Below are 26,754 nucleotides of genomic sequence, written 5' to 3'. Positions count from 1 at the left end.
TGTACATACTTTCTATTCACCTGTCCCTCCAGTTCCCATGGTGTCAGTCAGAATGGTTCATCTGAGTTTTCTTCTTTAATCTAGGGGTTTTCACAAGGCAATTCTGAGCATGAGATTTGCAAATTTTTTAAAGATTTTATTTATTTATTTGACAGAGATAGAGACAGCCAGCGAGAGAGGGAACACAAGCAGGGGGAGTGGGAGAGGAAGAAGCAGGCTCATAGCGGAGGAGCCTGATGTGGGGCTTGATCCCATAACGCCGGGATCACGCCCTGAGTCAAAGGCAGACACTTAACCGCTGTGCCACCCAGGCGCCCCGAGATTTGCAAATTTTTTTAGCAATAGTTCATGGAACATTTGAGTTCATTCATTGTTTCATTTTAGGCCCCACCATAATCCAGTAGTTAAGGATTTTTATACTTCACACACACACACACACACACACACACACACACACACTCACACACAGGAGTCTTGTGGGCTGAGTGGGAGCACAGGACGTGTCTGCACGTGGAAGGTTTTCTGCATGTGGCGCTCAGCCTGCGCTCCTGATAGCTGGGATTCACGTTCCCGAGTCCGTATTTCTGGAATGTGTTAAGTCTGTTGAGGTGAATAGTTCTGAAATGCCACGGTTTTCTTTGACTCTTTCTTTGTACAGTTTATTGTAACTGTTACCGCTGTTTTAGATCTGCACACTCACTGCAGCCTTCTTCTGGTGATGAGACATCTACTAACGTGTCCGTCCAGCTCTACAACGGGGAGACCCAGCAGCTTGTCATTAAGCTGGAGAACATTGGGATGGAGCCATTGGAGAAACTAGAAGTCACCTCCAAAATTCTCACCACCAAAGGTGGGTGTGACCCCAGAAATGTTCATCTTCTTTATTTGCAGAGGAGACTTTAAGTGGCCAGTGCTCAGAAAGTATAAAAGCTGCTTCTGCTTTTAGTTTGATGCCGTCCCGAAACTGACGTGTGGAGAACACACGAGGGAAGGTAAAGGAAGGAAGACTGCACTTTGTCCCTGGTGCTGTTCACATTTACTGGATCCTCAGGCAGAATACTCTTGAATGAGTGGAGAGAAACACTAGGGGCTCAGACATTACCACTTGGGATCCATTTGTGCAGCGCCGGGTTTTTCTCTGGGTTCAAGGGTAGAGCCCGTGTGCTCCCTCTTAAAGGCAGGTGCTCTGTTTCCGGGTCCCGGGGCACGTGAGCTGGGGGATCGTGAGACCTGTGTTGAAATATTGGTTTCACCATTGACAAGCTGTTTGTTGTTTGCGTGCCTCAGTTTCTTCCTGGGCAGCCGGGGGGGTACTCAGCACGTGAAGTAGCATACGGTGACTGCATAGTATGGGAGAGGCTAGTGAGTGGTACCGGTCAAGGGGAGGGTGTATTGTACAGGAGGAAGGAACGATATCAAGAGTAATAAGCGGAGTAAAGTCAGGTCATTTCATAAAGTTAGAGGCCAGTGAGGCCAAAGACAGAAGTGGGGAAGTGAGCTAGCAGAACTTGGGGGTGTTTCCATGCTCTCGCTGTGGAGTGGGGTGAGCCAGGCATACAGCGGGAGCTTGACTGTTGTGGTTGAATGTCCTGGGAAGGATGTACGAGCCCCATCTTACTCCCTGGTGGAGGCTCCATCCTCAGGCTGATGTCATCACAGTGGGAGAAACCAAGCAGAGGAACCGCTCATTAGAGGTAGGGCCACAGGCCATGTCGAAGTCCAGTTGGAGGGAAGGGCAAAGGAAGAGTTTGGGAGAATTTGTCCTGTGAAACATATCATGGAGGAAGGAATTTGGATTGTGTAAAGAAGGGTGAATCTGAGCCCATCTCACTGGGGAGAATGCCAGTGCATCTTACGTTCCCTTATTTCTCCCCCTGATTCTGATGCAAGTGTGCAGGAGGGACGTGAAGCCTGTATCTGCCTGTCCTATCTGCCTGTCGCTGTCTGTGCCTCTCCTCATAGGGAAATGCTGCCTAAGTTCAGGTTCTGGCTGTCACGTCCTTGCTGTGTGTTACCGTGGGCAAGTCATTTAACCTCTCCTGGACTTTTCCTCTTCTGTAAAATAACACTAAAAACAGCATCTACATCCAGGATTATTATGAGAATTAAATAAGATGATGCATGCAAAGTGCTTGGAACAGTGCTTGCTGTGTTATCAGCACCCAGATTTGTTAGCTGTTACTTTCCCTGCTGTCACCACCACCACCTCCACCATCATTATCACCACCACCTCCACCACCACCATCACCATCACCATCACCATCACCACTACCACCTCCACCATTACCTCCACCACTATCACTATCACCACCACCACCACCACCACGATCACTGTCACCACTACCTCCACCATTACCTCCACCACTATACCATCACCACCACACCACCATCACCACCATCACCACCACCACCACCACCACCTCCATCATCACCACCTCCACCACCACCATCACCACCATCACCATTGCTGCTACCACCAGCAACACTGTCACCACCACCACTGTCACTCTTGTTCCTGCCACCGTTGTCACCCCTGCTGCCATGACTGTTTGTTCTCATTGCTGTAAAATGCTCTACTGTGTGAATGCACCACAGTTTATGACTGAGCACATTTGGGTGGTTTCTATCTTGGGACTATTAAGAGTAGTGCTACTCTTGAGTATTTTGGCACACGCTTCGGTGGACTGCTGTAGGTGTTTCTGTTGAGTATATCTCCAGGAGTAGAATGCTAGGTGGTGGGGTATATGTGTATTCAGCTTTAGAGCAAAACACTTTTCCAAAGTGGTTGTACTAGTTCATACTATTATTGTGGGAGCATTCTGGCTGCTCAGGTCCTCACTGATTCTTGGCATTTGTAGTTGTTTTATCCAGTCTGGTGGTGGGGGTGGGATGTAACCGTGTAACACTGAGGTTTTAGTTTGCATTTGATGACCAGTGAAGTTGAATACCTTTCATATGGTTTTGGAGACTCAGGTCCTTTTTTGTACAAGTGCTTTTGTCCCTTTTTCCCACTGGGTGTTCTTCCTTCTCTCTGTCTCTGTCTCTCTCTCCCGCTGTCTCCCCCTCTCTCCTGACTTGTAGGACTTGTGTATATTCTGCGTATGAGCTCTTTGTTGGGAGTAAGTGTGACTATCTTCTCCTGTGTGGTTGCCTATGCAGTCTCTTAGTGGTGCTTTGGATGAATGGAAGTTATTAATTTTAATACAGTTCACCTAATCGTTGGTTTCTTCTGTGGTCATTGCTCTTTGTGTTTCATTTAAAGAAACTGTGTCTACTCTTAGTCTGTGGGAAGCTTTGGTGACCCTACTTAGTCTCATCCTTTCCTTCCCCTATTTTGGGAGCAGGTACATATGGATTAGGTAGGAAATGCCTCCCTGACATGAAATACCTTCATCTGGCACTTGGAATTTAATCATTGGTTATAGGGTGCGGTTGGTATTGGAACCTGGGGACTCCTAGTGAATGACAGGTAATCACAAAGCCTGTAATGGTGAAGCATGTCCTATAACTTACCTCACCATCATGGCTTAGCAACTGGAAACCATCTTTTCCTTTTCTCAAATAAACCCAAATGGCAATCATGTGTCCACTATTGGTTACAAACTTGCTGCTCCTTTCTGAAGCAGGAATCCTCCTGTTTGTCCCTTTTGGAAGTCCTCGAACAACTTCCTATTGACCTGGACCCCAGTCACAGGGGTCTGTGTGACTGGCCTCTGCCCCGTGCTTCAGCCTCCTCTTCGGCCGCCTCTCCCCTTAAACTCCCATCACACAGCTCATTCGCATCTAATTTCAGTTGCCTGGACATTCGTGCGCTCTCTTTTACACTTTAGAATAAATCTTCTCTTTCTAGAGCTCAGCTTGCCGACTTCACTCCTACCTTTTGCCTCCTCATTTCTAGTTAATTTCCCCGCTGGGTTTCTGCTTAGTGGTCAGCCTGGGAAGCCCACCTCACCTGGGCTCCTGGGTCCCTCCCTTGTTGTCTCAGACTGCCACCAGATACGCATGCAGGCGCACTTTCACCACGCATGGCAGTTATCCCAGGAAGGCTGGCTGTCCCCGAGCAGCTGTGAGTCTCCCAGAGGCAGGCATGATGGCCCTTGGCCCTCCAGGCCTGATGTCTGGTCAGTGCTTTGTACTGAGGGGTTGCTGATGGTGATGATGGAGAGGGGCTTTCTCATTTACAGAACGAGACTGGTGGGAGTCTGCCTGTCTCACCTGCTGAGTGAGTGGGGTAAAAAATAGATGCGTGTGAATCACTCTGATATTTCTAATTAGTTGCACGGGTCCTCTTAGATACCAGCTTCTGTCCGCGCCATGTGAGTTTCTTCCTCTGCTGCTTTGCTGGGACCCTTCTCCCTCCTGCAAAGACCTTCAGCTGCTTCTTAGCTGAGCACTGCCGTTCTCCGGTCCAGCTTTTGCCCACCTGTCTGGGCTTCCCTGGGCTCTGGTGTGTTTGTGTTTTGAACTCTTGTGGAACTTACTCTTTGTATCAGCCATCCCCTCCCTCTCTCACCTTTTATTATGAGAGTGTTCAGACATACAGAAGAGCTCGGAGAATTTTACAGTGGACACTGTGTACCACCGTCTTGGTTCTGTAATTAATGTTTTCCTACATTTGATTATCACGTATCTGTCCAGCCTCCTATCTATTCATTAACCCATCTTATTTGTGTGTGTGGTTCAGAGTAAGTTGCAGATTTCAGGGCATTTTGCCTACTAATACTTCAGGTGCATATCACTAATTAGAGGTCAAAGTTTGTTTACTTTTTTGGTAAAATGTATATGCTGTGAAATGGACAAATCTTAAGTGACCACTTGATGAGTTCTGACAAGCACGTTGTGTCTGCTCGTTCCCTTCCCAGCCAATCCCTGTTCACCGCCAGAATGCGCGTGTTTATCCGGTTGGCTTCCAGTCAGTATGGACTGGGTAGTGATGCAGACCGTTGGAACCGCTCGTGGGGACTGGGCAGAATTCCAAGGTGAAGCCTTCGTCAGGGGTACATCGCACACACTGTCAGTCACCTCAGTTCCCAGACTGCATTTCCCACTGCCGCCTTGCCCACACCTCCCCTCTCTGCTTGCGGTGGCACTTCCTCTGCACTTCTTCCCCTCTCGTCAGGTCTAGGATTGATGGAGCAGTATTATTACCCTCACCGCGTGGGTAGGGGAAGTGAAAGCCCCAGAGGTTAAATGACTTGTCTAAGGCCACAGAACAGGTTCTCGAGGACTGTAGGCCCCTCACTCTCAGCTCTGGGACCTCTACCCTTAGTCACGAGACAGAGCCTCAAATGCACGGCGTGGAACATGTAGGTCCACTGCCAAGCGGCACGTTCACAAGTGAGAAGGGAAAGCTGCCAGTCTTTGGAAGTTCTCATCCCAAACTGCAATACGTTTACATGTGGAATTAAATTAATAAAAACAAACAATCTGCTTCCAAAATATACAAAGGGAATAACTCTGGGCGCTTACATTCTACAGGACCCAAAGCTGCCAGTATTAGTAAGCGGTCTCATACATCAGAGGAGAGGGAACAGCGTCTTAAACGGGGAGCCAGGAGTAGGAGTGAGGTGTCTGAGTGGGGCGGGAAGCGGAGACTCGGCGAGGTTTCGCCGTGGGCAGCGGGGATAACGGGCAACGTCTGTTTCCACGTGAGCACGGTCTCTGTTTGAGCCCGGTGAGTTTAGCTTCTATAAGGACATCTTAAATGTGTGCTCCGTGGGAGTCTCGCTCCTGGAATTGAACGCTTCGTTCTCCGGGCCCCATCTTCCTTTCTTTGTGCTGCTACGAGTTATTTTATACCTCAGTAGTAACACTGACTTTGACGAGTTAGCGCTTACCTCGTGCCAGGTGAGCGGTCCTTGAGGTGATTGTCGCGTAAGAGGTCTGAGCGGTCTGTTACTTTACTGCTGTATCACCGGTGCCTGAGAGGTAAGCACATGCTGGTCACGTAGTAGGTGATCAGTCAGGACAGCTGGTGCACCCGCTGCGGGGCTGTCATGAGAGTGAAAGTGAATGCAGCACGTGGAAAGCTCTTAGGACAATTCTGAGCACAAAACTGTGTAGCTCACGCTTGCTCTAAGAACACCGACAGTTCTTGATGTGTCCTGTCTGCCGAGGTCTGCGTGCTTTAGGCCTTGGTTGTGCGGGAGGCTGTCTGCAGGCCCCCGTTCTCTTTTCTCCTGTTCCTCATACCCCAGAAGCACCTGGAGTCTTGTCAGGGGCTCTCACGAGTCTTGGACATGTCCTCTCTCCCCTCTGAAAAAACACCCTTTTCTTCAGATAAGAATTCCTGTTTTATTTTTTCTTCCTCCATCTTCCTTGCTTTCCTGTCTTGTTTTAATCCCCAATCTTACAAACTCATTTTAACAGTCCTTTTGTATTTAGGATCAGTGGTATTGATAGTGAAACAGACCTGTGTGGGTCCCCTCAGGAGTCTAAACTGTGGTTTAGGCCTTACGGGGACAGTGTGTCCCTGTGATCATAAGGGCCGGATGGGGAGATGAGCGCTTGTAATCGAGTGCAGCCAGACGAGGGCTCCCTGTCAGTGTCATGTAAATTTTAATTATGATCCATTTGTGAGCCAGCCTTTTTTTTTTTTTTAAGACTTTTTATTTATGTATTATTTGAGAGGGAGAGAAAGAGCATGAGAGGGGTGAGGGTCAGAGGGAGAAGCAGACTCCCCGCTGAGCAGGGAGCATGATGCGGGACTCGATCCCGGGACTCTAGGATCATGACCTGAGCCGAAGGCAGTCGCTTAACCTACTGAGCCACCCAGGCGCTCTGTGAGCAAGTCTTTACTTGTAGGTTGTTAAAGATGAAAACTTCTGCCTTTATTTAAATAACCATAGATTTTATTATAACTAAACCCAAATTAAGGGAATTGATGTATCTGCTTTATAGCAATCTTCTAAGATACGCGTGAGTATACAAACCCAAACATTCGCATACATATGTACATAAAACACCCCCTAGTATCTTTATTCTGCTAGTGTAATTTTTTTGGCGAAAGGCAATGATTCCATGTTAGTGTAACGTAAACCTCCTAAGTGTTTGGAGTGAAGTGAGATTCTCTCCTGCCCACGTGTCTCAGGAGTGTCTGCAGTTAGACGCAGGTGGGAACGGTGCTCACATGTTGGAGGTCAACAGCAGTAGCAGTCCCTGGATTACTGTAAAATAGCCAGTTTCACTTGTGACTGCATGAAGCTAAACTCTAGCATTAGAATAATGAGTGTTATTTCTGAAGCTAAATCCCACAGGGGGAACAATTAGAGACATATGCTACCCTGTTGTTTATCTGTTTGTTCTTTGCAACATATTGTTGCATAGGGTTTTTTTTTTTTTTTTGAGTTCAAACCTGAGAATTTTTTACATTGCATTATAAATGACACACAATATTATATTAGTTTCAAATGTATACCATAGTGGTTTGATATTTTTACGCATTAGGCAATAATTATAATTGGTCTAGTTACTGTCTGTCCCCACACAAAGGTACGACAGTATTACTGACTGTATCCCTGTGCTGTACGTGACATCCCTGTGACTTAATTATTTATACCTGGAAGTTTGTACCTCTTTGTGCCCTTTATCTGCTTTTCCCAGCCCCCAACTCCCTCCTCGGGCAGCCACCAGTTTGTTCTGTGTATTTACGAGTGTATTTCTTTCTTTTTTTTTTTATTTTAATGTTTTTTTATTATATTATGTTAGTCACCATACAGTACATCCCTGGTTTCTGATGTAAAGCTCGATGCTTCATTAGTTGCGTATAACACCCAGTGCACCATGCAATACGTGCCCTCCTCACTACCCATCACCAGCCTATCCCATTCCCCCACGAGTGTATTTCTATTCATTGGTCTTATTTTTTAGAGTCCACGTGTAAGCAAAATCACGCAGTGTTTGTCTTTCTTGTCTGACTCATTTCACTTGGTGTGATAGCCTCTAGCTCCTTCCACATCGCTGCGCGCGGCCAGATTTCGTTCTGTGTACGGGTGAGTAGCGTCTCACTGCGCATCCACACCACGTCTCCTTTATCCATCCCTCAGGCGACGGACACTTGGGCTGCTTCCACGTCTTGGCTGCTGTGGGCAATGCTGCAGTGAACATAGAGGTGCATGGATTTTTGAGTTAGCGTTTTCGTTTTCTTTAGTTAAGTACCAGGATGTGGAATTGCTGGGTCCTCTGCTAGTTCTATTTTTAATTTTTTGAGCGTTGAATTTTGAAAAGCGTCTCTGGATATTCCATGTTGTACCACAGTAATGAAAGGCAGAAACAGGAAGGTCCCCTTCTGAGGTGTAAACCTGTTAAACCTGACAGTGGAGCTGTCCGGCTTTCTGTCCTGCCACAGCGGCGCGAGAGGCTTCCGTGTTCTGTGCGTTTCCTCTGTGTTGTTACTTAGATATAAGTGCCGTGGTGGTTTGCATTGGAGGGTGCGTGAGCTCTTCTCCGTGAGTGGATTTACCTATTGTTTGAATGTGTCACTCTCCAGCCGTGGAACGTAAAGAAAAAGAAGCAATGAGTTAGGACTGTGTCTAAGTATAGCACAGCCTTGGAAATCGTTCGATTCTGACCACAGTCCTGAAGTGGGGCTTGGAACCTATGTGCTGACTCCTTTTTTGTGGGTGCGGGCATAGGTCGGGGTGTGGCATTCAAGTGCGTCTTGAGCTGTGCTGCTGTTTGCCTCTGTGCTTAGCGGAACCAGCCTGGGGTGCTGTGGTTCCTGTGTCATTTTCCTCCTCTTCCTTCTTGCTCTCGCTCCTTAGCTCTGTCTGAGCAGGGTGTCCAGCATGGGCTCTCTTCAGCCAGTGAGAGGCAAGATGGGTTTTGGAGTCTGACGGCTTTAGCTTCCAGCCCCTGCTCCGTTACTTATCGGCTGCACGACTGGTCCTGAGCAAGCCGTGTGACTGCTGGAGGCTGAGCGTTCCTGTGCAAGCTCTCCCTGGGACCCCGTCCCTCTCTCAGGTGGTCGTTCGAGAACAGGTGGGATGCCTCTGGTGCACCCTGCACAGTGCCTGGCACATGGCTGCTGGTGAGAAACCGCTCAGCTCCCTTCCCTTTATGTGGGGGAGTGAGCCAGTGCTTCTGCTCCCCCTTTTCCATGTCTGTCTGGCCCTGGGATACCAGGGCATTAGGTTGTTTCCAAGTTGCTTGTGTTATGCTATTTTTATATAATTATTTTTTTTGAAAGTATGGTAATATAGGGCAAAATTTTAAAAAGAAATCTTGTAGAAAAGTGCTTTATTACTTAGCATTGTGAAAGCATGGAGTGTCCTGGGGAGTGGGAAAAAGGACTGTTTCTTGATGTCTCCCTCCATTGTCATGCCAGGTCCTGCTTGCATGTTTGGGTGTGGACGCAGGTCCAGGGGAGCTGGGAGCAGGCTGCTGTGGCCAGCAGCGGGTTGGGGGGCCAGGAGGGAGCCCTCAGGATCAGGCCGTCCTTGGCGGTAGACGTAGCTGTTATGATTCCCATTACAGTCTTTGGCACGAGACACACTTGGGTTCCATCCTGGCTTTGCCACTTACTGGTGGCATGACCTGAACCATGCTTGTCTTTGGCACCAGACACACTTGGGTTCCATCCTGGCTTTGCCACTTACTGGCGGCATGACCTGGATTGTGCTTGTCGCTTCTGTGGCAGTCTGAGTGCATACCCGGGAGAGGACTGTGTGGTCCTTCCGGGTGTTGGGATATGCGTGCTTCGTGTCACGAGGGGTCTGTGCGCAGTTGCTCTTCCTGTCACCTGTCATCATTGTCTTGATGCTTCCTTTGCTGTTATCTTTTGAAAGTGTCTGTTCTTCTCGCACTTTTACTGTGTATCTTTTTACGTAGCCTTCTTATACCCGGTTTCTTGGCCCAGCATTTGGAGAAACCTCCCATCTGGCTTGTTCCCTGCCTTCTTTTCCCTGTCACTGTGCTTGGGGAGCAGGACAGCAGTGACCCCTGTCCTCACGGGGCTGGCGTGGGCGGAAGCCAGACGGTAGCACTTGTGCTGTGGGCCACGAGGCAGCGGGGAGGTCTCCTCTCAGTTTTTTTTCTCGCCATTGGTCCTCTGTCCACTCATTTGTCCCTACGCCCTCCAGCTGTCCATCCTCTTGCTGAAGTCTTCAGTGAGACTTTCCTGAACACCACCCATGTGGTGGCCATTGTGGGGGTACTGGGACACCCAGGAATCAGGTCCAACTTCCTGTCGCTGAGGCATGGAGGGTGCCTCCGTGGTCTTTATCCCCTGGCTACCTGCGGCCACAGTTGGTCGTCGTCATAGCTTTGCTAACTCTCAGGACACACGTGTCCTGAGTGCCTCTCACTCCCATCATTCCCGTGCCAGTCCCCACACCACCTCCTGAAGGCTTTCCCGACCCCTCAGATGGAGTCATGCTGCTCCTACCGTCCGTTGCCTTGCTTACACTCTGTTACAGTAACACTCACTTCACTTGGCTTTGTGTTACTCCAGAGTCAGGCATTTCTATCACATTTCTATATACTCATCATGCCAGGCCCATGAATAATCCATGAATCCTGTCCTGAAGGAGCTCACGATTCAGTGTGGGGAGTCAGGCATGTTCACGGAGTGGGGTTGAGTTCCAACTGCACATCTCGTATGATTTCTGCCACTTGGGAGTAATCACAGTGAGTGGATCGACTGCTGCTCTCCTAGGAAGACATTGGAGTTCATGAATGTCTAGAACTCACCCAGCTCTGTGTCCCTGGTGTCCCTCACTGCAGTGGCTTTCTCGAACATGTCAGCATGTTGCACAGTTGTGGGTTCACAGTGGAGAAGTTTACAAACCCCGTTAATTGGAAGACCAAGTGGAATGCCTTTTAATCCCTGCTACAAGACCTGATACGTCCCGCTCACTGGGAGCGTGGGTGAGAAGTAAACAAGCAGGACCGAGAGGACAGAGGAAGTTAGGATGTCTGGCTTTGCAGTTTGGGAACTTTTTTTTTTTTTTGAAGATTTTATTTATTTGAAAGAGAAAGAGAGGATGAGTAGGGGTGGGGGAGGGGCAGAGGAAGAGGGAGAAGCAGACTCCCCGCTGAGCAGGGAGCTGATCCCAGGATCCCAAGATCATGACCTGAGCCGAAAGAAGACACTTAACTGACTGAGCCACCCAGGTGCCCCAGTTTGGGAACTTTTGGACATCAAATTCCCAGTTGGTTGTTTGGGGCCAGTGGTGTTTCACTCTGACAGCACGTAGCTGCCAGGTGCTCCGATGTCTACTTCTGTGAGGCTTGGGCTTCCCCAAGAGGTACAGGCATCCAGGAGTGCTGATGCAAGCAGTTAAAACGAGGAAGAGGGGTGCCCAGGTGGCTCGGTCGGTTAAGCGTCCGACTCAATTTTGGCTCAGGTCATGATCTCAGGGTCGTGAGATTGAGCCCCACACTGGGCTGCTTATGATTGTCTGTCTCCCTCTGTCCCTCTCCCCGCTTGTGGGCTCTCTCAAATAAATGAAGAAATCTAAAGTACATTTCTGAAAATTGAGATACAACCCTCTTTCACAGGGTTCTTGTTAGGGTTAGACAGGGCAACATCTTGGGGTAGGGGAACTCCTGGCTCCACCTGCTCCCGTGTGGCCTTGGGCAGCTGGCCCGAGAGGGGGTGGTAGCAGGATGTGTTGCGAGCCTCGCTGTGTGGAGTCAGTGACCGGTGCATGTGCCCGCCTCGTGGAAGTGCTCCCTAAGTGTCAGCTGCCCTGTGGTTGCTGTGTGGGTGATGGCCCCTGGCTCGCATTAGATGTCTGTTTCCTGCCCCGCCGTCCTTCGGGGGTGTGTCTGTGGGTGCCCCCCGCAGCCCAGCTGAGATCCCAGGTGATAGTGTCTCTAATTCTGCGTCTCTCTTACAAACCGTTGCCTCTGGACGATGTCTGTGACACGTCCAGCCTTCCGTGCTCTGCAGCCTGGACCACGGGGCGCCCCGAGGACATCTCACAGCTCATTTGAGCACAGTTGATCTCTCAGTTGCAGTGCTTTTGAGACATGAAAAGTCATCCAAACAGCCAAGAATAGTGCTGCAATTATAGGTTTTAGTTTCATTTCGGCCCTCCTCCCCTGGTGATAAATTCCTGCTACACTGGGCTGCTGGCTGAGAACATTCATTCTTTCCTACAAATCTGGGGCCTCAGCAGGAGCACTTCCTAGTTCCAGCTCCTGGGACAGCGAGTCCTGTCTTAGTTATATGCCACCCCGATTTGGACAGTGCATTAATTCAGCAGTTTTGAACCTGTTCTGTATATGATGGTGTTATAAACTTTTAAGAAATTTTCGGATTGAGAGGAACATCGTTTGTCACCTGGTCTGAGCTTTTGGGGGCTTCTCCTCTGCCCCCCATCCTTGTTCCTTCCTATAATCAGAGATCCTCCACCCAGGCATGCATCCCTTTATAGGCAGGGAGCACTTCATTTTTTTTTTTTTAAAGATTTTATTTATTTATTAGAGAGAGAGCGAGTGAGAGAGAGCGAGAACTAGCAGGGGGAGGGAGAGGAAGAGGCAGACTCCCAGCTTTGCAGGGAGCCCGATTCGGGCCCGATCCTCAGGTCACTGGGATCATGACCTGAGCGAAGGCAGACGCTTCACCGACTGAGCCCCCCAGGCACCCCGCAGGGAGCACTTCTTATTTACCTCTTTTCCCCAGAACGGAGCCCTGTGCCTGCCCTGGGGACAGTCAGTGGCTGTGCCGTGAGTTCACTGGGTGAAAGGAAGGGACAAGGCAAGCAACATGGCACTCTGTCGTGCCCCAGGCCACCTCTGCATGCCAGGCCACTGTGCCGAGGTCGCCATGCCTCAGTGTATCTTGGTGCCAACTCCAGAGTTGTCTCTGCCTGCTGACGAGGCGTTGGGACGACGGAGGAGAGCTCTCAGGGGCAGTGTCCGATTCCTGTCTGAGCCCGAAGCTCACCATTTGACTATTACTTTTGATCTCCTACCGTCTCTTTTCAAGGTCCTCTGTCCCATCACTCAGTGATGTTTTCATTGTAAGTACTCTGCGCTCTGGTTGTGAAGCTGGGTGGGTTAATGTTCCACATGAGCAGCTAGAGGCAGGACGTGTAGTGGAAAGAGCCTGCTGTTTGCTGGTCCTGGCCCTGACCTTGGTTTTTACTTCCAGCTGCTTGACTAGAGGTAAGTTGTTTAAACTCTCTGAGCTTTAGTTGCCTCTTTCATAACATGGGAATAATATGGCTGCAGTCTGAAGTTAGAAGGTAGTACTTAATAGATGGTTATATCAATTATTGTTTTTATAAAGGGACTCCAGGGGAGGAATCTGTCTTGTTCTTTGGACCTCCCCCTCTCTGCCCCACAGAGCCCCTCGGCACGGGGAGTGGAAAACAGAGGCAGGGCTTCCCTCAGTAGCTTGGACCAGCTTCTCCTGAGCCTGGTCAGTTCTTCCTGGGTACCTGTGTGGTTTGCACGGCATAGCAGGGTCCATCCACTGCTTCTGAGAAGTTGATCCTGCTGGCGGATTAAGTCTGGGGGCTCAGGGACGCACATGCCCCAGGAGATTGCTGTCCTTGTCATCAATCCACACTATCGTCGGCCCTGATAGAGGGCACCCGAAAAAGCAGCTGCATTGGCTTAGAACCCCGCCTCACTCTCCTGGGGGGGGCGTTGGGGCTCAGCATTCTCAGTCCTGTCTGTTGGCTCGCAGGCCGGGTTCACGGGGCTTCTCCCCATGTTACACTGGGGCGGCAGGGGACTGGGGCGGATTTAGATACAACACTGAGAAGTTAGCGTGTGTGCATGTGTATCTGTTTATGAAAGTGTAATATATTACCTCATTGTAGAAAATTCAGAAAATATAAACAATTTGAAATTACCTGTGATCCCACTACTCAGAGAACCAACATTTGCTTATAGGTGTGCTGTACCTATATATATATTTTCCATGTGAACCTTTTTGTGCAGTGAAATCCTGGTGTACATTCATTTAGTCTGGTAATCTGCTTTTCTCATGTCACTTTTTCCCCATCTGTTCTAAGTCTAAATCTGAAACGTTTTGGAATACATTTGTCCGTTCCACATCGAATGCTTCCTGAGTGCCCCCCACGTGCCCAGCGCTGTTCCTCGTTGAGTGGGAAGGATGCTGATGGCAGCCAGCACTGCTGCGCACTTACTGAGGGCCAAGCACAAGCCTGGAGCCTCCACGTGACTTATCTGCTCTGCACGCAGCTCCATGGAGGGGAGCTAGGCTGGTCCAGCTGGAATACTTAACACGGGTCGGGGGCTGCATCTAAGCCAGACCTTGTTCTGATTGCGTTACCCTCTTTAGCTCATTTCTTCTCCGTGACAACCCATTTTATAGATGAGCACATTGAGGCACACGGAAGTTGGTGACTTACCTAGGGATGCCCGGCTGGAGCCAGGAGTTGAACCCAGGCAGTTTCTCCTAAACTGGGCATTCTTAACCAGCATGGTGCTCTGCCTCTCCAGGGAGTGGTGAGCTTCAAAGGCAAGGTCTGGCCCCTGTCTTTCAGGTGGTGGAAGAGTGAGCTGCTTGGCACAGGCAGTGGTGTTCTAACGGAGGTGGGCATCTCAGAGCCCAGAGGAGCAATGTGGGATGGGAAAGGCATCACAGCAGAGGAGCCTCAGGGTTGGCTTGTGAGGGATGAGTCAGAATTCGCCATGTAGGAAAGTGGGCCAGGCGATCTCGGCGGGGGAGCAGCGTGTGTGGATGGGTAACTGGGCCTTAGAGGGTGAGGCCAGACGGCTCCTGCCAGGGCACTTCGGTGCTGTCGGGGCCCCATTCTCTCGTTCAGCGGGAATGCACCCCAGAGCCCTCACCTGGTCCCTGCCCATTCGGGGGAAACCTGTTTCTGAAACATAGGCCTGCTGGAATCCGAGGGTGGGGGGCCTTTGCAGGGCCTCAGTGTCCTGGCCGGTATTGGTACTTCATACTGAGGTTGGCCAGTCCTGCTAGAGAGGATGGCTAGGCTGTTTAAGGAAGTTAGCATGCATTTCAGTACCCCGGGGGCTTTGGGACCTGGCCTTCCAGCAGGTAGGGCCCAAATTATGTTCTGTCCTGGCGTCCCATAGCCTGGCATCTCATATCCCCTTCCATTCTGAAATAATTTACTGGGTCGGAAAATAGAGATAAAGAGTACAGTAATTGGGTTAGCACATATTCGTAGAATGTGAATTACTGGGTTCTTGAGAGGATTTTGGTCCTTTCACTGGTTTGGGGGCAAAGGCACTAACTTCCGATCTGGAGTCAGGCGGGCACACCCCAGGAACACAGGTGGCGGGCAGTGTGGCTTCCAGGGCCACCGTTCAGACCAGAGGTCAGGTCAGCTTCTAAAGCTGAGTCAGTGTTTTCCAGAGGAGGCTGCTGCCTGCACTCACGGGTGGAAGAATGCTCAGCAAACACGGAGAGTCTGTGCAGATGACTGTGGGAAGCTGAAGGCAGGGCCTGCGTGGGCACCGTGCACCCGCAGCGCTGTGCCGGCATGTACGGGACAGGTGCAGGGTCAGCCACACAGGTTCCCACTCCCTCCTTCTCTCTTTCTCTCTTTTTAAAGATTTTATTTATTATTTTAGAGAGAGAGTGTGTGCATGCTCACATACGCAGAGGGGGAGGGGCAGAGGGAGAGGGACAAGAAGACTCTGTGCTGAGTGCAGAGCCCGAGGTGGGTCTCCATCCCAGGACCCTGAGATCATGACCTGAGCTGAAACCAAGAGTTGATGCTTAACTGACTGTGCCCCCCGGTGCCCTTCCCACTCCATCTTTTTAACCTACCTGACTTCTCCCCACCTTTCCAGCCTGAATAGCTGTCTCGCCAGGGCATTGCATCTGTGGCTGTGGGCAGGTCCCCCCCATCCGGGTCTGTCGAGACTCTCTGCCCCATGTAGTCATCAGTTTTATGTCCCAGGAGCCAGCATGCCCCACGATTGTCATCCGTTTCCCAACTACCCATCTTTCCCTTGGTCATTCTGAATTACTGTAGTAACGTGCATTTACGGAGCCTCTGACACTGTGTGAACCCGTGGCATTGGGGATGCTGGGTGTAGCTGGTATTTACGAGTGCCCGTTGTACGCCACGTCTTGTACTTACTAGCTGAATGACCTCGATCAAGTACCTTCACCTTCTGGTTTCCTGTGGGGCTGATAGCCACCACTCCGCTGGTGGTGATTGAGCGAGATCAGCTGCGTGTGGAAAGGGTCTGGCCTGTTCGAGGCGTGCAGTGAGTGCCTGAGTCGACAGAGGGACATGGCATGGCTTCTCAGCGTCTGGTGTGGACACTACCCCAGCTGCTCCTGCTTGTAAGCACCCCTCTCTGAGGGGCCACTGAGAGTAAGTGTGGTCTGGTAGGTGGACTATGGCCAGAGTGTGGCCGGTTCTGCAGGGACCGTGCCTGGATCAAGTGCACCATGTGGACTGTTCGCAGCGTGGATCAGCCCTGGGTTCTTCAGTAAGGGCCATGGTCAAGCACTCCATCTCCCACTGAATTCTTATGTGGACGACTTATACGTCCCGAGAGCAGGACTTTATGTTTAACTTTGCCTTGCGCTGCCTCCGTGTGGGAAGTGGGTGAGTATTGTGGTTCTGGAACTGTTGTCATGCTCTGGGTTTTGACCAGGGACAAGTGACATAATTTCTCGAAGCCTTGGCTGCCTTATTTTGACACAGGACGTTTAGCACCGAGAATTGGTTCATGGGAAGGTAAGGTAAGCTAGAGGGGAGAGCAGCAGCAAGCTGGGGGCTGACGGGTCTAGGGCAGGAGGGGAAGGAGCAGAGCCAGGGAGCTGGGCCCTGAGCGGAGAACCCCAGCAGGGCTTTCTCGGGGGAAGGAGGAGCCTGTTGGAATGATCTCCTACCAGCTGGTTGCTGAGCAGAGGGTCTCGACTTGGGGTGATGGGGATGGCCCAACACATGACCCTCGGCCCCTGACAGTGATAACAGCAGTTTACTCGTCACACATGCAGCCTGGCGGAGGAGGACACTGTGTGCACACAGGGCCACACAGGGGTTACACTCGGGAACAGAGGGAAGCCAGGGGCTGTGGGAGGCTCTGTAGTCACAGGGGTGTGGGCGCCCCTGGTTCCTGCGGGAGGATGTCGTTGGCTTGTTTGAATCAGTCCATGGCTGGCCGGGAGCTGAAATCCGCCAGTTGGGGGTCAGCTGGGACTGTTCGGGGGAGGAGCATTGTTTGGCTGGACAGAGGGGGAGGTATGGGGGCATTCATGGACGCAGGGTGGGGGCCAGACTTGTGGTGAGGCCGGGCCAGGCCCTCCTGGTTCCACTGGATGCCGAGGCAGCACTTGATGTTAGGCCTTGATTTCAGGACTGAAGCAGGGGTTGTCTGGCATGCATGGGAGCCATGAAGGTGACACAGCTGCTTTGAAACGGCACAAATGGGGCCTCCTTCCCATCTCCCTCCCTCCCCCTCAGTGCATTAGCGCCTTTAGTTTCAGGGCACTTCACAGACACTGCTTTGCTTAACGTATAAAAGAGCCCTGTGATGTGGGATTTGTCACCCCATTTCCACACGGAGACACCTTGGCTTAAGAGAATCATGACCCTCCATCTGCTCCAGTTAGTCAGAGACGGAACGGCATCAGACCCGAGGCCGTCTGACTCTGACACGCAGGCTCTGCCGGGCGGAGGGGGGTTTGCAGGAGAGCACGGAAGCCCCCTCTGCAGGCTCCGCGGGTCCCAGGAGCGGCACCCGGTCCCGTGCTGCTGATTTTGAATCCTTGTTTCCTGAACAGGGTCTCTCCTACTCATTGTGCTTCTCCCACTCGACGTGGATCTGTTCCTCCTTAAGGTGACATAACCCAGACAGTCCTCGTTGTGGGAAATTCCAGTTAGCTCTGATTCCATTTATAAGAGCAAAGGGTGCGTTGATTTTGCTGGCGAGAGGAAGCCACGCAGTAGGAGTGGGGCTGAGCTGGCCCCTCGTGCCTCGCTCACAGGCACGGGTCATTGCCTTGCAACACCCATGAGTCTGGAATTTTCTTGGTACTTTGATCTATCATGTTTTAAATGGTTTGCCTTTTCCTTTGCTCTTGGGGCTGCATCAGGGTTTTCCGCGCGGATTGGTAAATCACATGCTGCTTCAGTTCTGCCATCCTGGTCACCACTGCCACTGTCATTGTAGAAAAACTGTATGGCGACTTCTTGAGCTGGAACCTGGAAGAAACCCTTGCCCAGTTTCCTCTGCAGCCGGGGAAGGTGGCCACTTTCGTGGTCAACATCAAGGTGAAGCTGGATTTCTCGTGCCAGGAGAATCTCCTCCAAGACCTCAGTGATGGTAAGCCCNCCCCCCCCGCCCCCCATCTTAATCAGCGGGTCGTGGCCCCTTGGTGCCTGCTGCCTGCTCGTCGTAACTTGCCATTCATTAGCTCGAGCTGCTTGAGACTTCTCCTGGGCACTTCGTTTGCTCACTGAGTTCCTGTACAGATCTGAAAGCAATAAAGGTACTGTCCAGTTAAATCATTTCTTAATTCACACTTTTTACTGTTTTGTGCTCATTTGCCAGGAGGTCATCTTAAATTGGTGGAATTGCTGCATTTTTTCAAGTATAACTGCTGTGATCTAATTAGCTGTGATGATAAAGTTCTCCTTCAGAGGCTGGGGGTTTCTGTAAGGAGGTGGCATCTGGAGAAAATGGGCATTTACACTCGTTGTGGCATTAGGAGGAGCTGATTAGGAGTAAGATTTACTGGATTAATTGTGTCAGATTACGAAAGGATGTATGCATTCATGCACCCGTTTGCAGGCACCGCGGGGCATACTGGTGAGCTCAGGCCGCTGTAACAAGATCCACAGACAGTGTGTCCACACGACAGAAGCTGACTGCCCGCAGTTCCGAAGGCTGGACGTCTGAGATCAGGGTGCTAGCATGTGTCCCCTCCTGCTCTTGCGAGGACAGCAGCCTTGTCGGGTTAGGGCCCCACCCTATGACCTCAGTTAACCTTTATCACCTCCTCACAGGCCCTGTCTCCGAATACAGTCACGTTTGGAGTTCGGGCTTCAACACAGGAGTTTTGGGGCCGCAAGCATCCAGTTGAAGGGTACAGTGAGACAGCAGATTCTGTCATTAGAACTTACTGTGTAACTTTGGGTGAGCGACTTCGACTTCTCTAGTCTCCTAGTTTGTGAAATGATCATGAGCGTCTCTGGGGTTGTTGTGAGGACTTGCACTCCAGCTGCAGCCTGGTGGCGGCTCAACAAGCGTCAGTTATGTTCTGTCTCCCCATCCCTCGTCTGTAGCGTTACACGACATTTGACTGTCTTGTATTACGAAACAGCACTGGACGAGGCTCTTGGACCACAGGATGAGCAATGAGGAAGGGTCTGTCTGCTGCAGGACAGTGATGATGTAGCAGCTAATATTTAAGAGGTTTACATAAATCAACTCACTTAATCCTCGCAGCAGTCCTGTGAAGTGGGTGCTATTAACGTCTCCACTTTACAAATGAGGACATGAAGGCCTGGAGAGGCTGAGTAATTTTTCAAAGATCACCCAGCTAGGAAGTGGCAGAACTGGGTTATGAATCCAGGCAGCCTGACTCCAGAGTGTGTCCTTGTAACCCTTTTGTGACCCAGAGGGTCAGCCGGAAAAATAAGTATGGGATTAGAGCGCCCCGAAACTCAGGGACATGATGAGATGCAGCTCACTTTATCTGGCGGGGTCCTGTGGGGAAACATCATCACCAAGTTGATGTGTGCCTTGGGCCTGAACCAGGAAGTTTTCTTGACGGAGAAAAAGCATGGGCCCCCCAGGCCTTGGCCTTGCAAGGAGTCAGCTGGTACGGAGGCCCAGAGGCCTGTCAGTTATGAAGTGGGTATTACCTTCAGGGATGAGATGTCTATCTGTCTCTCTGTGGGAATGGGACTCTGTTTCTCGGCCAGTCTCTCTCAGCCGTACATGGGTGCTCAGGAATGATGCTGTCCCGTTGAACTCGAGAGAGAAAGCTTAGTTATGGTTTTGTGTTGCTATGATGGGGACTGTCTCCTACCCTCTTGTGCCCCTGAGGCGTCTCTGGCCACACTGGCCACCTTGTCCCCAGAGTGTGCTCAGCTGTCCTGCCTGAGGGCCTTTGTACTGGCTCTGCTCTCACCTGATGCTCTCCCCCACAGTCTGCACACCCACACCTGACTGTTCAGATCGCAGGTCAGAAGTCTCCCCTGCAGACAGGCCACCCTGACCACATCCGCTGGACCAGCACCCTGGCCCTCGTCATTCTTGTTGTAGCACGTGTGTTATTAACTGCGCTTGTTCCTGGAAGGGCCTGTTGGTTTTTCCTGTCTATCTGCCTCCATCCTGTAGATGAGAAATTTCAGGGAACAAGGACCCCGTCTATCCTATTCAGTGTGTATTCACACTCTCTGGGCCGCAGCAGAGAAAGAGCTGCTGCCCGTTTGTAGTCTGGATGAGTGTGTGAGTGCCTCTGTCCCCTCCCTTTCCCTTCGTGGGGGGGCTCCACGTCTCAACGTCATTGTCTCCCAGGGCCCCACCTTAGAGCACTGTCACCTGGGCGTTAGGGCTTCAACGTAGGAATTTTGGAGGACACAGACATTCAGTCCATAACACTTGTCGTGAAATTTGCTCTCCTGTGCTCTCTGTAGTGTTTAACCATAACGAGCTTCCTTGAATAATACTAATATTTGCTGAACATTTTTTTTGGTATATTATTAACAAAGGTAGAAAAGTCAGTTTACTGGTGGACACATTAGAAACTGTGAAAATGTCAAGTGGATTTAACATTATACCAGGGCTTAAAGAATATCAGATCAAATAGATTTTTTTCTGTTTGGAAACTGCTCGATACCACCAGAATACATTTTTCTGCAAGTAGACAGAGGGTTACAGACAGAGGTTCTGACTTTTCTTTTTTCCAAGAAGGAAGTTTGGCAGAATCAATGGTGCCTGACACCTGCCCAGGGAGTGCTTGATTAGATACCGTCCCAGGGGCCTGTCTGTGCGAGCAGATTTCCAGCTGAGCTACCTGGCTGTGAGGACGAAAGGACAGGACACTGACTTGGCTACCTGCCAAAGGTGGTGCGTCTCCCTGAGAGACACGACAGGAGGCCTCCAGGGGAAACCGTACGTGTCTTCGCTGTGGCGGCTGTGTGAGCTCTGTGCTCAGGCAGACAGGTTTGTTCTGTTGCTGTGTCTTCTGCCTTTTGTTACAGAGCTCTGGAGCACTGCCTCTGCCCTTCCACGCTGAAAGTAAAGTTGTAGCCCGAGATTTGTAGTCTGGGAATACCTTTCTCTATCCTTTAAAATAAAACCAGATCAAAGGGGCTAGGATCGTATCACTAAGTGGTTTGTAAATGTAAGGCTGGCCTCGTTTCCCACCAGTTAGCCGCAGCACACGTGTGAGATAGAACGTGGTGGCTACTAACCAGATGCCCTCCTCACCGATGATGCTTGTTTCCACAGCAGACTTAGAATTTGAGGCACAGAATCTTAATGTTCACAACCAGGGTGGGCTTTATAGAGGAGAAAAGGTGGGCACCAAGGCCCACAAAGGACCTTCCAGAGTCTGGTGAGTGGATGATGCACTGTATGTTTAGCCTAAGGAGTCAAGAATTTAAGAAACAAACAAACAGAAGAGGAAAAAACAAAAACTCCCCCAGACTCTCCAATACAGAGAACACCCTGGTGGCTGCCAGAGCGGCGGTGGCTGGGGGACGGTGAAGTAGGCAAAGGGGATCGAGAGTGCGCTGACCCGGACGGGCACCGGGCGGCGGATGGAAGTGTTGAGTTGCCGTGTTGCACGCTGGAGCTGATATTACACCGTGTGCTGGCTACGCTGGCTTAACACCAGAGAGGGGCCTGGAGACAGCTGTGACCTCAGTGGCCTCTGGGGACTGGGAGGTGACCCGCGTGTGGCTCTCAGTCGAACACGTTCAGAAACCTTCATCCAGGGAGCACTTGTGGACCAAATTTGCTTTTCCAGCATGGACTCAGATTACTGAAATTAGGTGCCGTTTTAAGAATTTAGAGCAGTAGGGGCGCCTGGGTGGCTCAGTCGTTAAGCGTCTGCCTTCAGCTCAGGGCGTGATCCTGGCGTTCTGGGATCGAGCCCCACATCAGGCTCCTCCGCTGGGAGCCTGCTTCTTTCTCTCCCACTCCCCCTGTTTGTGTTCCCTCTCTCCCTGGCTGTCTCTCTCTCTGTCGAATGAATAAATAAAATCTTAAAAAAAAAAAAAAAAGAATTTAGAGCAGTAAGTATAGCTATCATGCAAACCAGGACCCTGGGTTCTGTGTGGGCTGTAGGCATGTGGCAGAGAGGTGATATTTTTTTTTAAAAGATTTTATTTATTTATTTGACAGAGATAGAGACAGCTAGCGAGAGAGGGAACACAAGCAGGGGGAGTGGGAGAGGAAGAAGCAGGCTCACAGCAGAGGAGCCTGATGTGGGGCTCGATCCCACAACGCCGGGATCACGCCCTGAGCCAAAGGCAGAGGCTTAACCGCTGTGCCACCCAGGCGCCCCAGAGAGGTAATATTTACTGAGCGATGGCAGATGCCGCGTGTAAGCCTGGACCGGCCACTTGATTTGGACTCTTTCTGTTTAACCTTCCCAGCAGCTCTGGAAAGTAGATGATTTTACAAAATGATTCCCATTTTGTAAAAACAGGTGGGAGGGCGGTTGTAGATGAAAGGAGATTGAAGAGAAATCCAACAGTGAAATGCTATATGCGATCCTCATCCTATCCTGGATTTAATGAAAAGACTCGAAGGACATTTTTGGGACCTCAGCATTGTGGATGGGGCACGGGGGCAATGGCCTTCCTTGGCAGCCACCCTGCGCAGCTGAGGAAGTGAGGGGCCCACTCATAGGCTCTCTGCGTCCCTGAGGGAGAAATCCTGGGCCCGGGCGTTGAGCTGTGCCGCGGGGCAGAGGGGAGACGCGGCCCTCCTCAGTGTGCCCAGGTGTGGAGGGTTTTGCTTCCACGCTGTGCCCGCTCTTCCCCACTGGACTCGTGGACCTCCACAGAGGTTTTCTTGTTTGTGGGTGATTGTCTAAATCAGTGTGCTTTGGGGGGAGATGGTAGAAAACTCTTACTCCTCCGTGATGATGATGCCACTCTGTGTAAAAGTAGTTTTAAACTGCTTTTAGTAATTCTTTTGATAGAGGTAGTATTGGCGTTGGTATTCGGAAACTATGTATTGATGTGGAATAAAGTGAGTAATTAATTTTTGACAATCTGATTCTAACACCTGGTCTTGAACTAGGATTCTCAAATGGAAGAAAGGAGGTAACAGATGTAAGAGAATAGAGATTAAGTAAAAATTTTGTAGTCTGGGGTGGCTCAGTCGTTACGCGTCTGCCTTTGGCTCAGGGCGTGATCCCAGGGTCCTGGGATCGAGCCCCACATTAGGCTCCTCTGCTATGAGCCTGTTTCTTCCTCTCCCACTCCCCCTGCTTGTGTTCCCTCTCTCACTGGCTGTCTCTCTGTCAAATAAATAAAATCTTAAAAAAAAATTTTTTTTGGTAGTCTGGGCCTTGAATAAAAATAACAGCATGAAATTGTGAGGTATTGGGGCACCTGGGCAGTTCAGCCAGTTGAGCAGCGAAATCTTGATTTCAGCTTGGGGTCCTGAGATCGAGCCCTGCGTTGAGCTCTGTGCTCAGCAGGGAGTTTGCTGGACATTCTCTTCCTTTGCCCCTCCTCCTGCTTGCATCTCTCTCTCTCAAAAAAAGATTAATTAAAAAAAATGAAATTATGGTGCACCTGGGTGGCTCAGTTGGTGAAGCATCTGCCTTCGGCTCAGGTCATGATCTCAGGGTCCTGCAATGGAGCCCTGCATCAGGCTCCCTGCTCAGCGGGGAGTCTGCTTCTCTCTCCCCCTTTCCCTCTGCCTCTCCTCCTGCTTGTGCCCATGCGCTCTCAAATAAATAAGTAAAATCTTTAAAAAAATGAAATTATGAGGTATTTAAAAATGAGTCTACCTGTCTGTCTGCCCTGTATGTGGCCAAGGCCTGGAAACTGAGCAGCCCCAGAGCAGGGAGCTTTCCGAATCCTCATATCATGATCAGAAGAGAAGCCAGGGCTCTTTGGAGTTGGCCCGCTCCTGGTCGGGAGCAGGAAGTGTAGTAGGACGATCTTGAAACAGGGCGTGAGATCTCTAGCAAGGAGCTGTCAGAGTGAACTGAGGTGGCGTCAGGCAGATGGACCCGAAGGTGCTGCCACTGACAATTTGAGAATCACTGAGGGTGACAGCTGTTTCAATCCTGCAGTCTTCATGCTGCTAGAAAGAATCTTCCACCTTTGCGAATGACAGGGAACCAGTTCATTATTTTGAACATGACAAGTAATGGGTGTTTATTCTGCTTTTCCGTGTGTGTACCATTGGACCCCCAATAGTTGATGAGGGGGTTTCTCTTTACCCAAGGGCTCCAGCTAACAGTTGGGGAGGGATGAGGGAATTAGAGTACTATCATTTTGCATCCCTGGTAGATGAGTGGCTCAACACCGTGAGCATCCACATAACAGAGTAAGAGATAAGCAGCTGTTACGTTCTGCTGTGGGGAGAACGCACAGCTCCCACGCATCACACCCGAGACTGGTCAGCGCTCTGGATCCAGCTGCCGATTTGCAGGGACTCGATGACAGAACGACTTGTTATCCAGGACCAGCCCAGACTAGGGCCAGCGACCTGCTTTCTTCAAGGGTAAAGTGTAAGGGGAAACCCGGCTGGAGTCGGGGACAGCTGCACACCAGGGTGAAGGTGTCAGTACCACTCAAGGACACACTTGAAAATGATTCAAATGGTAAATTTGACATGATGTCTATTTCACCCCCCCACCCGCCCCGCCAAAGGGATAAAAGGGCTTCCTGGAGTTAAACTTCGCTAACTTAAAACAGTACATTTAAACACCGTATTTGAAAATACACCGCACAGTTAAGCGCCCGTGCTCTCGGCTCCGTGCTTGGGGAGTAGAGCGTTAAGAAAAGCTCGGAAATGACTGCTGTGAGGTCAGGGCAGGGCGAGCTTCTGGGGAGGGAGGACGTTGTGATGGTGATGAGGCCAGCTGAGGGCTCCCGGGGGCTGGCAGAGCCCCATCGCTTGAGCTGCGCAGTGGTTCCAGTAGGTCTTCATTCAACAGCATACTTTGTGCAGCTTGGTCAGTGTTCTGTTTTACCATGTTTTTAAAGAACAAAAACATTAGAAATGTTTTCATAATACTGCTTTTGCATGACAGCTTTTTCACTGGACCAGATTGAAAAATTATTTTTATCCATGAGGTTTTTCATCAAGGCATTGTCTGGAAGGTCACGTCAGGCTGCTGCACGGGCCCTTTTCTTGGGGAATGTTTGAGCATAACGAACTTTCAGCGAGATCGACGAGTTAGTGATTTGATTTTACTGGGGCTGATGCTTTTGGAGACTGAAAGCATCACCTGCTTTGGGTTTCCTTTTTAATCCGTTAATTTGGTTTTCTCTTTCTGTACACTTTTTTGGCTCTCAGTTTTTTAGGAGAAGTGTGAGCTTTCTCTGCTGACCATTTCTGTTGGACATGAACGTGGCATTTCTGGCCATGGCGATGCTTAGCAGCACAGACCAGGAGAGACCAGGGGCCTGCTCACCACAGGGAGTCTGTCCTGCCGTTCTGTGCCCCTCCCCTCCCTTAGGGAACAGACAGGACGATATTTCCAGGCTTGTGTGTGGTGGCTGGAGAGAATGGAAGGGCTGTTGTAGTTCTGTGGACACGTGGAGACTTGGAAATTTCCGTAATGGGCGTATGATACCAGTACATGGGAGGCATCTTGCCCACGGCAGGGTGGAGGGAGGGGGAGGGTGATGCTAGATCCTGCCCTCCAGGTTATCCGCTGCTTTTGCATCTCGAGAAGGAACCAGCTGACACTGCTGAGCCGCCTTCATTCAGTCTCCTGAACCCTGACACTGTGGGGAGAGGGCGCTTCTCTGCATCATGGAGCTCCCCCCGACCCCACGCCATTCCTTCAGAGGCTGCGGACACGCGTGTGCCTTGGCGCCTGCTGCCTGCAGGCCATCCTTCCGTCCTCTTCCCCGCTCCTGCACAACTTTTCACAGAGGCCACTGGGCAGAGATGTTCTCAGCTTCCTTCTCTATCTGGAGTACGTTTGTCTTTCCGTCTGTTTGACCCTGGAGGAAGAGGTCTCTCTAATCAGTGGCAAATTCTTGGACGTGTGTTCAGGATCCTCTCTCTTTGGACCTTTCAACTTGACCACTGGTTTTTTAAGTCAGGATCTATGGACAACATGCACCAGAGGTGGCTTGATAACGTGCAGTTCCTTGGCCTATCAGGCTTCTCAACTGACCTCCGAGGGCGCTGGGTGGGATCTGTGTTTCTGACGGGGTCCCCTGTGGATTCCTCTGCACATCGAGGTCTGAGCAGTTTTGTACCAGTCCCTCCGTAAATATGGTCAATCTTTATCTTAAAATCTAGGTAGCAGAGAACAAACCCTTTCCTCAGCCATGGCTTTCTCTCCAGCTGCTGCTTTCCCCTTCCGTTCCTTGTTCTCCTCAGGCTGCTGAGGCCAGGCCCCTCTCTGGGCCAGGGTCCCGCTCATCAACCCCTGTGAGGTCTGGGTGCCCGTTCCTCCCTCCAGACTTGCCCTCACTGGTTCTGTCTTTTTGTCTGTATTCCAACTAATGACATTCCTAATAGTTGGTCCTTTGCTCCTTTTTTAATGTCATATTGTTCTAAATGATCTTAACAGCTCCCCAACCTACAATTTCAATGCTGTGCTGAGCCTCTGAAATCTTTATTTCTGCTCCTGAACTCCACAACTCTATTTTTAGTGGGCTTCCTGACATTGTC

General features: G+C 50.6%; 1 protein-coding gene across 4 annotated transcripts in view; it reads left to right on the top strand.

The window, feature by feature from the left end:
* Window positions 1-26,754, top strand: part of TRAPPC9 (trafficking protein particle complex subunit 9) — a 599,687-nt gene that overhangs the window by 126,404 nt on the left and 446,529 nt on the right. For 3 of the 4 annotated variants that reach the window (XM_040626149.1, XM_040626148.1, XM_040626151.1), the window contains 2 exons: window positions 687-850; window positions 18,088-18,240. In XM_040626149.1, the coding sequence (XP_040482083.1) occupies window positions 687-850; window positions 18,088-18,240 (317 nt within the window). The remainder of the gene's footprint in view (window positions 1-686; window positions 851-18,087; window positions 18,241-26,754) is intronic. The other variant, XM_040626150.1, reaches the window with a different exon arrangement.

The sequence above is a fragment of the Ursus maritimus genome, unplaced genomic scaffold (genome assembly GCF_017311325.1).
Source record: "Ursus maritimus isolate PB19 unplaced genomic scaffold, ASM1731132v1 scaffold_9, whole genome shotgun sequence".
Taxonomy (NCBI): Eukaryota; Metazoa; Chordata; class Mammalia; order Carnivora; family Ursidae; genus Ursus; species Ursus maritimus.
This window is presented reverse-complemented; position numbering and strand designations above follow the sequence as displayed.